A 13,979-nucleotide genomic window follows, 5' to 3' on the forward strand; every position below is an offset into this window, starting at 1 on the left:
AGTTAAAAACAAGGCCAAGTATTCATTTAATCTTTTCCTTACAATACTTGATATAAACCCACAACATTCACTGCCAAATAAAATACAAAGCTGTTCGTAGTAGAAGACAGGAGTCGGGTGGCAGCACAGTGGGTTAAGTGCAGGTGGCTCAAAGCTCAAGGACCGGAGTAAGGATCCAGGTTCGAGCCCCCGGCTCCCCACCTGCAGGGGAGTCACTTCACAGGCGGTGAAGCAGGTCTGCAGGTGTCTCTTTCTCTCCCCGTCTCTGTCTTCCCCTCCTCTCTCCATTTCTCTCTGTCCTATCTAACAACGACATAAACAACAACAACAATAATAACTACTAGAACAAAAAAAAAGGGCAACAATAAGAAAAATAAATAAATATAAATTTTTTTTTTAATTTATAAAAAACAAAAAAGTAGGGGAGGGGACTGGACCTAGTTAAAAAAAAAAGAGAGTACTTCAAGGTTCCAAAACTCTACACCCTCAACCATGACTTCAATCATTTTAGATGGAAGATTTTTTAGGGCACAATGTTTACTTATTCATCTAAGAACTAAGTTACAACCATGCTACTAAATTAAGCCTTATCTTGAAGGCTAGGACTTGGGTAAGTCCCTAAACATGATCAAACTTAGTCTATAGACTAAGTCAGGAAGATTTTAAGGCAGGTATACCAACCAGCTTTCTTCAGTTCATGGAACATAATGTTTGACAGAACCCCATGATGTTTGACAGAGTGATACTCACACCTACCTCTTCACGGTTGTCTGGCATTGGTCAGACAGCAATGCCAGGATCAATATCCCTGTGGTTGAGGCCTTTTCTGAAACCTCAAGAAGGCTGTTAGTGTCCACCTATGCATATATACAGCATGCCAGAAATACCAGAGAGTGAACACCCACTCTCAACCAATAACTATAGGGACTGATGTCTAGTTCTCTCAATAATTGATTGGAATGATTGTGAGGATTGTGCTTTATACCATTTCCCAAGTTCCCCGTAAGATTAAGCTCCAACTTCCCATGTGGTTCCCAAGTTCCCCGTAAGATTAAGCTCCAACTTCCCATGTGGTGTCTAGTGTAAGAATTCAGAACATACAGCCCCTAAGTATGCCTCTGTGGTATTATTGACATCTGACTCAAATCCACTGAAAACTAACATGTACAAGAGAACACCCTGACTTTTTTTTTTTCAATCCCTGGAAATGTGGGGTACAAACTCCCATGTGAAAGGCGCCTTCCATGTGCTAGAGATGCGGAGCAGAGGCTGACCTAACCCTTACCTTTCTAGGGACTTTTCTACAGTCAACTTCTCCAGACCAAAGAGTTTCTTTGGGTTTTCATTTGTCATGTTAAGGCTTCCATGCATGGGTAAAAGGCAAACCTAAATTAAATTTGTGTGCTTTTCTTCTTTTGAGCTGTCTTACATCAGTGTAATTCTTAGGTTCTGTTGGAGATGCTAAGAGAACTTCACCTCCCCTCCCCTGGCTTAGTAATGTAATCCTTACGGGCTATTTACAATTCCTATGTTCTGTCATCACTCCATTCTCTGGATTGTCTAAATACTGTCACTATGTATTCTCTGAGTTTTTAAAAAATACATCTTATAAAAATTACAAAGCACATTTTAAAAACAGTAACAGAATAAACAACTTCACACAGAAACCACTAGTCCTGTCACTGCTAATACTGGGCTTCAACCATTAATAAGAATATTTGCAGTTTCAAAGGACAACAGTTACGTAACAAAAAGATATTAATATGTAATTAGTCCTACACCCCCAGAAGGCTGTTTTAAGTCTTTGGGGCACCTATATTACATGGAGTGCTTGTGGTGGCAAGTCACCAGAAATAGCTTAAGCACAAAGTCTATGGGTTTTAAGAACAGAGCCAAAGACTGGGAAATTAAGGAAGCTCAGAAAGTCTCTGTCTCCATCTTCCACCCCTTTTCTATCTCCTAGTTCACATGGCAACTACTATCCACTTGTAAGATTTATACTATTGTTACAGAGACTGATTTCCAATTTCTGCCTCTCCTGCTCTTTTGTGTTTCTCCTCCACTAGCCTCTTCTAAGACTCCCAGGAAACAACACAACAAGAACAACAAAAACTGGGTCTACTTGGGTCTACTACCACATGTAAAAAAATGAACAGTAAGGGGGTCGGACTGTAGTGCAGTGGGTTAAGCGCACATGGCGCAAAGCACAAGGACTAGCATAAGGATCCCGGTTCGAGCCCGTGGCTCCCACCTGCAGGGGAGTCGCTTCACAGGCGGTGAAGCAGGTCTGCAGGTGTCTATCTTTCTCTCCCCCTCTCTGTCTTCCCCTCCTCTCTCCATTTCTCTCTGTCCTATCCAACAATGAACAACATCATCAACAACAATAATAATAACCACAACAAGGCTACAACAACAAGGGCAACAAAAGGGGGAAAAATGGCCTCCAGGAGCAGTGGATTCATGGTGCAGGCACTGAGTCCCAGCAATAACCCTGGAGGCAAAACAAAAACAAAACAAAACAAAAAAAAAAAAAAAAAGAAGGGGGAGAGGGAGCAACAGTGCAGAAAAAAGGCCATCAAAAACCCAAAAGAATCTGCCATATGAGTCATGGATCTGCTTGCAACACTGATGAAAATACTGGAACTTCTTCATAATATACACATGCTCGTAAACACCAAAGGTATGTACAATCTGAGATATTCATAAAACCTAGGTAATGGGGGCTGGGTGGTGGTGCACCTGGTTGAGCGCAGGTGTTACAATGCGTAAGGACCCAGGTTCAAGCCCCCAGTTCCCCCCTGCAAGGGGAAAGCTTTGCAAGTGGTGAAGCAGTGCTGCAGGTGTCTCTCTGCCTCTCTCCCTCTCTATCACTCCCTTCCCTCTTGATTTCTGGCTGTCTATCCAATAAATAAAGATAAAAAAAAACTTTAAAAAATTTAAAAAATAAAATCTATGTAACGTATTGTTACGTTTGATCCTAATTTTAAAACTCTCTACATATTTCAAATATCACTTAAATTATTTTTCAGTTTCCTAACACTGAATATGAAATTATAATCAGCAGTTATTTGGTGATAAATACACATAGTAAGATGTTAAGGAATCTAGACACAGGGCGGAGGGTAGATAGCATAATGATTCTGCAAACAGACTCTCATTCTTGAGGCTCCAAAGTCCCAGGTTCAATCCCCTGTACCACCATAAACCAGAGCTGAACAGTACTCTGGTAGGAGAAAAAAAAAAAAAGAATCTATACATAATAGCACAGCAGTGGTAGAGCACCTGGTTGAACACAAACATTACTATGTGCAAGGATCTGGGTTTGAGTCCCCATTCTCCACTTGCAGAGGAGAAGCTTTATGATTGGTGAAGCAGGTCTGCAAAGTGTCTATCTTTCTCTCTCCATATTTCCCTCTCCCCTCCCAATTTCTTCGTCCTATCAAATAAAATAGAAAGAAAAAAAAAAAGAGGAAAAAATGGTGCCAGCACTGTGCCCCAGCAGTCATCCTGGTGAAAGGAAGGGGAGGAGAGGGGAAAGGGAAGGGGAGGGGAGGGGAGGGGAGGGGAGGGGAGGGGAGGGGAGGGGAGGGGAGGGGAGGGGAGGGAAAGGAACTCATGCATGGTGCAAACAAGTTTCAACTCAAAGTACATAGCTACTACTGTATGTAATCTTTTTCCAAACAAGCAAAACCAAACACAAACAGGCCAGGGAAATATATCAGGGATTGAGCACAGGATCTAGATGTATGAGGTTCAATGTCTAGTATCACATATGCCAGAGTTGAATGGTACTCTGTTCTCTCTCATAGAAATAAATAAAATTAGTATGGATCAACAACACCCTACCAACACCCATGTTCAGCGGGGAAGCAATTACAGACTCCAGACCTTCCACCTTCTACATCCCACAATGACCCTGGGTCCATACTCCCAGAGGGATAAAGAACAGGAAAACTATCAAGGGAGAGGATTGGAAATGGAGTTCTGGTGGTGGGAACTGTGTAGAAATGTATCCCTCTTATCCTATGGTCTTGTCAATATTTCCATTTTATAAATAATTTCAAAAAAAAAAAGAACATATGAACTCATCTAGTTGCCTTCAAAAAATAAAAATAGGGGAGTCGGGTTGTAGCGCAGCGGGTTAAGCGCAGGTGGCGCAAAGCACAAGGACCGGCATAAGGATCCCGGTTTGAACCCCGGCTCCCCACCTGCAGGGGAGTCGCTTCACAGGCGGTGAAGCAGGTCTGCAGGTGTCTATCTTTCTCTCCTCCTCTCTGTCTTCCCCTCCTCTCTCCATTTCTCTCTGTCCTATCCAACAATGACAACAACAATAATAACTACAACAATAAAACAACCAGGGCAACAAAAGGGAATAAATAAATATTTAAAAAATAAATAAAAATAAATAAATAAATAAAAATAAATAAGTAAATAAAAATTTAAAATAAACACAAATAAAAAATAAACCAGGGGAATAAAATCAGAAGTAAATGTCTCAGATCTATTATGTAGTAGGTGAGTTACAAATAAAAGGCTATGGGCAAGTCAGGAAACCATCCCCTTCACTGGTTATTAGGAAGCACTCAAGCAGTACATCTTTAACCTCCAAAAGTATATAATGGAAGGAAGTGACCACATTCTACCACAAAATGTTCTTCTATTACAGGAAAAGACAGAATGTAAAGAACAATGGTTTATCAGCAAATTATATTTCTCAAATATTCTTTAAAGCAGGGGCTTACAAGTACAGTGTTTTATCATGCATTTGTTTCAATCTTGTGTCTTGTAGAAGTTTCACATATAAGATACTATGAAAACTGGATGTACTGTCTTTACTAGGCAATTTCCATAAGAGAATATAGTTTACTGAGTGTCTGAATACATAAACTTGATGGGAACTAGAGTGATAGAACACTGTTGTGCCTGATTACAAAAAGGGAAAATATTATATTCTTATACCATGTTGAAAATTTGTGTTAAGAATGGCTGGAAAAAATAAAATGCTTATTTTATGAGGATAAAAAAATTATTTACTACATATAGTCATTGCTATATGTGTACCATTTTTTGTAAACAACATTAAGACCATCAAATTAAGCCCCAAAATTAATTAGTTGCTATGCTTAATTTTGAAATTTCTGTACTTAAGGAACTTATAGAATGCATTTTTAATAAGCATTTCACAGATTTTTAATTTATTATCTTTATTTATTTATTGGATAGAGACAGTTAGAAATGGAGAAGGGGGAGATAGAGGAGAGAGACAGAGAGACACCTTCAGTCCTGCTTCACTACTTGCAAAGCTTTCCCCTAGAAGGTGGGGCCCAGGGGCTCGAACCTAGATCCTTGCGCATTGTAGCACGTGCACTCAACCAAGCACACCACCAGAAAGTATTTTTCAAAACACAAAGAAATATTACAGACCTCTACATTCATGGACTTAATGTATACGGTTTTAATATTTTCATAAGAAAGAACATTCAACAACAGGCAGTAATTTACACCAAAGACTGATTGGTGTTCTGACAGAGGTACCAAATGGATACAGGCCCCAACCACTGTGACATCTGCATTTTTCTCTGCTCACTGTGAATGCAAAATAACTTTTATGTCAGACCCCAGGCACATACTTTTCTTTCATAGTTTCAGTCACACTTTACCTTTTCTTTTAATATGGAAATGACTCAAGACAGTGGAATGTACAGCGTGTGGCTTCACAAAAGAAGGTCTCCAGATGTCTCTTGTGACAAAGTCAAAATGCTGAATGGTCGCTCAGGAGAATGCAGGATTCTGACATGTTCAATATGTCTATCATACCGTAACAGGACGTTCAGTAAGCAGAAGTGACAATTCTAGGATTCACACTTAAGTTAAGCTACTAGTTGTAGCTTAACTTATTAAATCGAAGTGACTGTCTCTGAATCACCTCATTAAAGAATAAGAGAAATTATTTTATTTAACAGCCTTCTGGATACTGGCATGACTATGCCATGCAAAAGTTCTCTAAACTTACTTATGTGCAGTTCAAAACTGAAGTAGCAGGGGCCGGGTGGTGGCGCACCTGGTTGAGCACACATGTTACAAAACTGAAGTAGAACCATTTCTGTAGAAATGGTTCACCGGGATAGTGATTTGAAAGGGCATAGATGCAGTGCTTAGCTGAAGTAATTATAGCTCAAAGGTATAAATGCCACCTTCTTATGGTTGTGAGGGAAAAACTTCTTAGTCACATTTTACCCGCATGCCATAGTTCCTCTTCAAATAAGTTGGCAAACAAACACAAATATATCCAAAGTTCACTACCTACACACACAGTGAGAAATATGAATAAAGACAGAATTGTAACAGACAAGAAACTATTGAGTGCTAAGACTATTATTACCTGGAGGTAGGAATTGCAGTTGGTTATTAGCTAATCGAAGATGACGTAAAGCTCTCAGACGACCAATTTCTGGGCAGACAATTTCCAAGGCATTGTCACTAAGATCCAAACACTGAAGTTTTACAAGGGACCCAATAGCTTCAAAGAGAAATGGATAAAAGTAAAATTATTTTTGACTCAAGTGCTATGTCAAATCTTTAATACAAACACTCCAAGTTAAAACAGTTTAAGATTTATGGGCCCCTTAGAATATACCTAAAATAGATCTACTAGCTTTTTCCAAAACGGAGACCCCCAAATCTTCATCTGCAGTATTCTTGCCATTAAGTTCATGATTAGTCAACAATTTGTTCTGCATTACATCTTGACTCTTTTTTCAGCCACCAGGTTCCAGATGCTACCATGATGCCAGCCTGACTTCCCTGAAGACATGACCACACCAATGTGTCCTGGAGCTCCGATTCCCCAGAGCCCCGCCCCACTAGGGAAAGAGAAAGACAGGCTGGGAATATGGATATATCTTCCAACACCCATGTTCAGCGAGGAAGCAGCTACAGAAACCAGACCTTCCACCTGCACCCCATAATGATCCTGGTTCCATACTCCCAGAGGGATAAAGAATAGGAAAATACCAAGGGAGGGGATGGGGATACGGAATTCTGGTGGTGGGAACTGTGTAGAAATGCACCCCTCTTATCCTATGGTCTTGCCATTTCACTTTATAAATAAATAAAAATGTTTAAAAATAGTTTAAGATTTAATATCTCTGTCTCGGCTGCTCACTGTATTATAAAACAGAGAACAAACTCAACTTTATGAGAATGATAAAGACTTTTATTTTTGTATAGAACATAATAATTCACAAAGGGATACAAAGGTTAAAACAACAGGTTAGGCAGGTATATATGGAAGTCTCAGATTTGGTCCCTGGCAACACATACGCCAGAACAAAGAGGTGCTCCAACTTCTTTCTTGCAAACATGGAATAAACATATAACTTTAAAAAACTATGTAAGTGGGGCCAGATGGTGGTGCACCTGGTTAAGTGCACTCATTACAGAGCACAAAGATCCAGGTTCAAGACCCTGGTCCCCACCTGCAGGGGGAAAGCTTCACAAGTGGTGAAGCAGGGCTGCAGGCGTCTTTCTGTCTCTCTCCCTAACTCCCCCTTCCCTCTGAATTTTTCTGTCTCCATCCAATAATAATTAAATAAAACATAAAAAAATTTAAAACAACATAAGAAATTGCTCACATAAGTAACTCACAAAATACAAGGCCTCTGTTTTTTTTTAATCTAATCAAAAGCATTAACTAGATTTCTTAGAACTATAGCTTATTGTTTTATTATTTGCCTAATAATAATTCATCTAATAATTAACTTAATTTACTATTTATTTAATCATAAGTGTTAACTGGGTTTATTAACTATAGGGGGAAACTTTGAAACTAATAAATATCCTTTAATATACCAGTCAAAATAGATTTAGACACAATCTGTTCTATTATTGTAAAGCAAAGTTACAAATATATTACCTCCTAACTTAAAATTGGAAGTGCACTTACCTTCTGGAACCACAACTATGTTATTTGAATGAAGGTACCTGGGGGTGGAGGAGGGGGAAAAAATAAAGAGCATTCAGTCCTCTTGCTAACTAACATAAAACTTTTATAAAATGTTCTTTTAAACAATGATCAAAGGAGGCAAGGAGATGGCTTGCCCAGCAGAACACACACTTTGCTAGGCCCGAGACCTTGGTTTGAGTCCTTGGCTACCACATGCAGCAGCTATACCAGGAAGTGAAGCAGTGCTATGGTCTCTCTCTCTCCTCTCTCTTTCTCTCCTTCTTTATCTCTCATCCTCTATCTAAAATGGTAAAAAAAAAAAAAATGTTTTTTAAGTAAAAGGAAAAAAGTCCATCAGGAGTGATGGAACTGTAAATACACAGAGCATCAGTGATGACCCTGGTAGCAGAAATAAATAACATAACAAATAAATAAAATATCCACTATAAAAGGACCAAAACTTTTTTTTTTTAATATTTTTTATTTTATTTATTTATTCCCTTTTGTTGCCCTTGTTGTTTTATTGTTGTAGTTGTCGTTGTTGGATAGGACAGAGAGAAACGGAGAGAGGAGGGGAAGACAGAGGGGGGAGAGAAAGATAGACACCTGCAGACCTGCTTCACCGCCTGTGAAGCGACTCCCCTGCAGGTGGGGAGCCGGGGTTCGAACCGGGATCCTTATGCCGGTCCTTGTGCTTTGCGCCACCTGCGCTTAACCCGCTGTGCTACAGCCCGACTCCCCACGGACCAAAACATTCTTTCATATCCCACTCAAAGTACAATGGCAAAATAACACATGGTCTTTGCAAATAAGAGAAATTCCAAATTTTTATTAATTAATAGTTATATTAACCAAAGCAAAATACAAAGAAAGACAGACCAGACTGATAAACTCTGGCTTATGGTGGTGCTGGGGGTTGAACCTGGGACCTCAGCACCTCAGGTATGGAAGTCTTACATAACCATTGTGTTGTCTCTTCAGACCACTTTGAAAAATTTTATGCAATAATTACAAATATTAAAACTACTTATTTAGTTATTTTAAAACAGAAACATACAGACAGATATGTTTTGGTTGTGTTTTTTTTTTAATTTTTAAAAATTATCTTTATTTATTTACTGGATAGAGACAGCCAGAAATTAAGAGGGAAGGGGATGATAGAGAGGGAGAGAGAGAAACCTACAACACTGCTTCACCACCCTCAAAGCAAGTTTCCCACAGAAACAAGTGTCCCACTGACCGACAGCTCGAACTGGGTCTTTATACACTGTAACATGCACTTAACTACGTGTGCCACCACCCGGACCCTTGGTTGCATTTATTTTTAATAATATTTTAATCTAATTCAGTAATTTAGGTTTTTAAGATGTATTTATTAACATAAGAAGAGAAAGGTACAGCCAGAGTATCCGTCTGGCACTTATGATGCACTGAACTCAGGACCTCATGCTTCTGAAGTTCAATGCTGCTGCCACAATACTGCCTACTGGATTTATAAACTAGATTGAGGGAGTCGGGCTGTAGCGCAGCGGGTTAAGCGCAGGTGGCGCAAAGCACAAGGACCGGCATAAGGATCCCGGTTCGAACCCCGGCTCCCCACCTGCAGGGGAGTCTCTTCACAGGTGGTGAAGCAGGTCTGCAGGTGTCTATCTTTCTCTCCTCCTCTCTGTCTTCCCCTCCTCTCTCCATTTCTCTCTGTCCTATCCAACAATGACAACAACAATAATAACTACAACAATAAAACAACAAGGGCAACAAAAGGGAATAAATAAATAAATATTAAAAAAAAAAACACTAGATTGAGAGTTGAGACTTTTTTTCCGCCTCCAGGGTTATTGCTGGGGCTCAGTGCCTGCACCATGAATCCACTGCTCCTGGAGGCTTTATTTTTTCCCCCTTTTGTTGCCCTTGTTGTTGTAGCCTTGTTGTGGTTATTGTTGTTGTTGTTGATGTCGTTCATTTTTGGATAGGACACAGAGAAGTGGAGAGAGGAGGGGAAGACAACAGAGGGGGAGAGAAAGACATCTGCAGACCTCCTTCACCGCCTGTGAAGCGACTGCCCTGCAGGTGGGGGAGCCCAGGGCTCAACCAGGATCCTTAAACCAGTCCTTGAGCTTTACACCATGTGCGCTTAACCCGCTGCGCTACCGCCTGACCCCCTAGAGTTAAGACTTTTTAAGGTTCTTTTTGATAAGTACAGCTAAAGGTGGATATAAGACAAATAACTGGTTTCTTTAGATTATTTTAAATTACCTAGATTTTTTTTTTTTAGAAATATGGCTATTGTGTAAACAAAAATTAACACTTCTTGTATAAAGGAAAATATAACTTTCCGTTTTCAAAGGATAACTTTGAAAAAATAATCAGACATTTCCAGCTAGCATGCTCGCTGTAAATAAAGAAGGGAAATATTCAATACTTATTATTTGATGAATCTGTAGAATATAGTCAGCTGTTAGGGTGCACAAGTTATTTCATAACAAGTGGAATTTTGTAACAAGAAGTCTGTCTTTCCTTTAAAAGGTATGAGGGTGTCATGTCCAGGCAGGCCTGGCAGCCTTTTTCCCCAACTAAAGTAATTTAACACCCTCTGCTGGAGACTTTATGTGTCATCAACAGTCAACTATTAAGCACAGAAGAGCTGTGACACACTGGAGGTCACATAATAATGATTTCCAAAATAAATTTCTACAACTGATTTTGAAACAAGGGACTAGGAGTGCAATGGCCTATTTTCAAACCCATTGTTTTATTTGTTGCACTTCATAAATCAATTTTCATAAAGACTTTCAAAACACAGTTTTGAAATACTGTCTAATATCAAATGCTGAAATATCAATGACACTGGATAAGAAAGGTAAAAAAATGGCATACCTGGCTAAGCACACACATCACTGTGCACAAGGACCCGGATTCAAGCCTCCAGTTCCCACTTGCAGTGGGGAAACTTCACAAGTAGTGAAGCAGTGCTGCAGGTGTTTCTCTCTCCTTCTACCTCCCCTTTCCCTCTCAATCCCTCTGTCCTGTCTACAATAAATAAAACGATAATAATAAATACATATTTTTCAAAGACTTTCATGTCTCAGGTTCACAAGTTCCAAGTTCAATCCCTAGCACCCCCCAATAGCCAAAGCTAAGCAGTGCTCTGGTCTCTCTTCTTTTTTCCCTCTTTCCCTCTCTCTCCCTCTATATCTTTCTATCTCTTTCATTAAAATAAATTAAAAGGGGGCCGGGTGTTAGTGCAGCAGGTTAAGCACCGGTGGCACAAAGCTCAAGGACTGGCATAAGGATCCCAATTCGAGCCCCAGGGTCCCCACCTGCAGGGGGGTCACCTCACAAGTGGTGAAGCAGGTCTGCAGGTGTCTTTCTCTCTCCGTCTTCCTCTCCTCTCTCTGTTTCTTTCTGTCCTATCCAACAACAATGACAGTAACAACAATAACAACAACGATAAACAACAAGGGCAACAAAAGGGAAAAAAAAGCCTCCAGGAGCAGTGGATTCGTCGTGCAGGCACTGAACCCCAGCAATAACCCTGGAGGCAATAATAATAATAATAATAAATAATAAAATAATAAATTTAATAATAAATTTTAAAAATAAAAACTTAAAAAATCTAAGGAGACTATTCAGGAGCCAGGAGATGGCTCACCTGGTAGAGCACAGGCCCAGGCTTTCACACTGGAGAACACCTGCCCAGGGGAAGTTTCACAGTGGAGCAGTGCTACAGGTGTCTCTCTTTCTCTCTCTTCCCTCACCTCCAACATTTCTTTCTGTTTCTATCAAGTTATAGAGCTACACAAAGAGAAAAAAAAAAAAAAGAGCCCACCACCAGGAGCAGAGGAACTGTACAGATGCCAAGACCCAGAGATAATCTCAGTGGCAAAAATATGTTTCAATGTCAGGAATCAATTGTGGAGTCGATATTAGCCGGAAAGGCCTAACCCAACTGAAACAACTATGAAATGATTCCACATTAAAAATTTAACTGTCACATGACTCTAAAACTTCTGTGTGCTAAAAACTAAACACAGCATGTACACATCCACATTATAATGTCTCTGCAGTTCACAGTAGTTCTGACTATAGAACCACTAAGACTTTCTCATACTAAGTACAGCACTGGCTTCAATTCTCTATCATTCTGAAGGGTCTGAGAAGACCGTGCAACAGTAGTGCACAGACACTACATGTGAGAGGTTTGATTGCCAGTACTACCAGTAGCCAGAGCTCAGAGAGGCTACAGTTAAAAATAAAACAAAATAACTAAATTATGTACAACATGTGAAGAATCATGTCTTGTAGAGTGGATCAGAGAGCAGGCTCTAGAGTCAGACTACCTGCAGCTTTATAGTCACGAGGAGGGAGGGAGGCGTCACTTATCCTCACTTCTCCTAATCCCCAGATGTAGATAATAGCACCGGTTATGACAAGGGAATGTTGCAAGGATTAAACAATCAATAAATGTGAAGTTCTGAGGAGAGTAAGAGCTTCATGGATAGTGCTTGCTATTGTTGCTATTGTTGTTACCAAGAGTCCTCTGTAATTTTTTTTTCCTCCAGAGTATTGCTGGGTCTCAATGCCTACACTACGAATCTACTGCTCCTGGAGGCCATTTTCCCTATTTTTTTTGCCCTTGTTTGTTGTTTTTATTATTGTTGTTATTGCTGTTGTTGGATAGGACAGAGAGAAACTGAGAGAGGAGGGGAGACAGAGATAGGAAGAGAAAGGCAGACACTTGCAGACCTACTTCACCACTCATGACGCGACCACCCTGCAAGTGGGGAGCCATGGGCTCCAACCGGGATCCTTACACCGGTCCTTGTAATTTACGCCACATGCGCTTAACCAACTGCACTACCACCGGACCCCCCAGGCCTCTCTAATTTTAAGTTTAGCAATTTTAAGTCACATATTTTTTTCTATTTTTGGTGTAGTTGAAATGTTGATGCTTTCATGTAACTAACTTTCATCAATGCCACCTACTTAAAAAATATACAGGAGCTGGGCTGTAGCACAGTGGGTTAAGTGCACATGGCGTGAAGTGCAAGGACCAGAGTAAGGATCCCAGTTCAAGCCCCTGGCTCCCCACCTGCAGGGGGGTCGCTTCACAAGCAGTTAAACGGGGGGGGGGGGGGAAGTACTGTAAAAGTACAAAGTAATACAGACACTTTGGAAAGTAGTTGGGCATGCTTATTTTTAGTAAAATATGGAGAATTAATAGGACCATGCCAATGCCAGTTTCTTCACTTTGACAAATGCATCATGGAGCTGCCCGATATTAACAACAGAAAAACTGGGTGAAAGACATATTGGATATTTCTATATAATTTTTTACAACTTTTTGTAAATATGAAGTATTTCAGAATAAGTAGTAATTAATATTTATAGAAAAACATTAAAAGAACAAGAGTTTTCTTTCTACATTTGAAGGGATAACAACAATAAGAACTACATGTACACAGCTACTACAAGCAATAAGAAAAATAAAAGGGGGACCAGGCGGCACTGGGTTAAGCACACACAGTGCGAAGTGCAAGGATCCCAGTTCGAACCCCGACTTCCCACCTGCAGGGGAATCACTTAACAAGCAGTGAAGCAGGTCTGCAGGTACCTTTCTCTCCCTATCTCTATCTTCCCCTCTTCTCTCAGTTTCTCTCTGTCTTATCCAACAGCAGCAGCAGCAACAATAACAACAACAGCAACAACAATGGAAAAAAGATGGCCACCAGAAGCAGTGGATTTGTAGTGTAGGCACCAAACCCCAGCAATAACCCTGGAGGCAAAAAAGAAAGAAAGAAAGAAAGAAAGAAAGAAAGAAAGAAAGAAAGAAAGAAAGAAAGAAAGAAAGGAAGGAAGGAAGGAAGGAAGGAAGGAAGGAAGGGAGGAAAGAAAGGGAGAAAGAATGCATAAGATAATGAATTTTAAAGGTTGGTAAGAGACAGTTCTATGTTCCTGAAAGCAAGGGAACCAGTGAGGTAAGTGACACAATCTCCCTAGCTTTCTGCTATGGGCCAGAAGGCATTTCAAAAATAGT

The 13,979-nt window shown here is 40.1% G+C and overlaps 1 protein-coding gene across 7 annotated transcripts in view; it reads right to left on the reverse strand.

Annotated features, from left to right (window-relative positions):
• Positions 1 to 13,979, reverse strand: part of LRRC28 (leucine rich repeat containing 28) — a 175,867-nt gene that overhangs the window by 138,091 nt on the left and 23,797 nt on the right. For all 7 annotated transcript variants that reach the window (XM_060179331.1, XM_060179332.1, XM_060179329.1 and 4 more), the window contains exons 4-5: positions 7,946 to 7,983; positions 6,383 to 6,520 (exon numbers count right to left, since the gene is read on the reverse strand). In XM_060179331.1, the coding sequence (XP_060035314.1) occupies positions 6,383 to 6,520; positions 7,946 to 7,983 (176 nt within the window). The remainder of the gene's footprint in view (positions 1 to 6,382; positions 6,521 to 7,945; positions 7,984 to 13,979) is intronic.

The sequence above is a fragment of the Erinaceus europaeus genome, chromosome 20 (genome assembly GCF_950295315.1).
Source record: "Erinaceus europaeus chromosome 20, mEriEur2.1, whole genome shotgun sequence".
NCBI classification, from domain to species: domain Eukaryota; kingdom Metazoa; phylum Chordata; class Mammalia; order Eulipotyphla; family Erinaceidae; genus Erinaceus; species Erinaceus europaeus.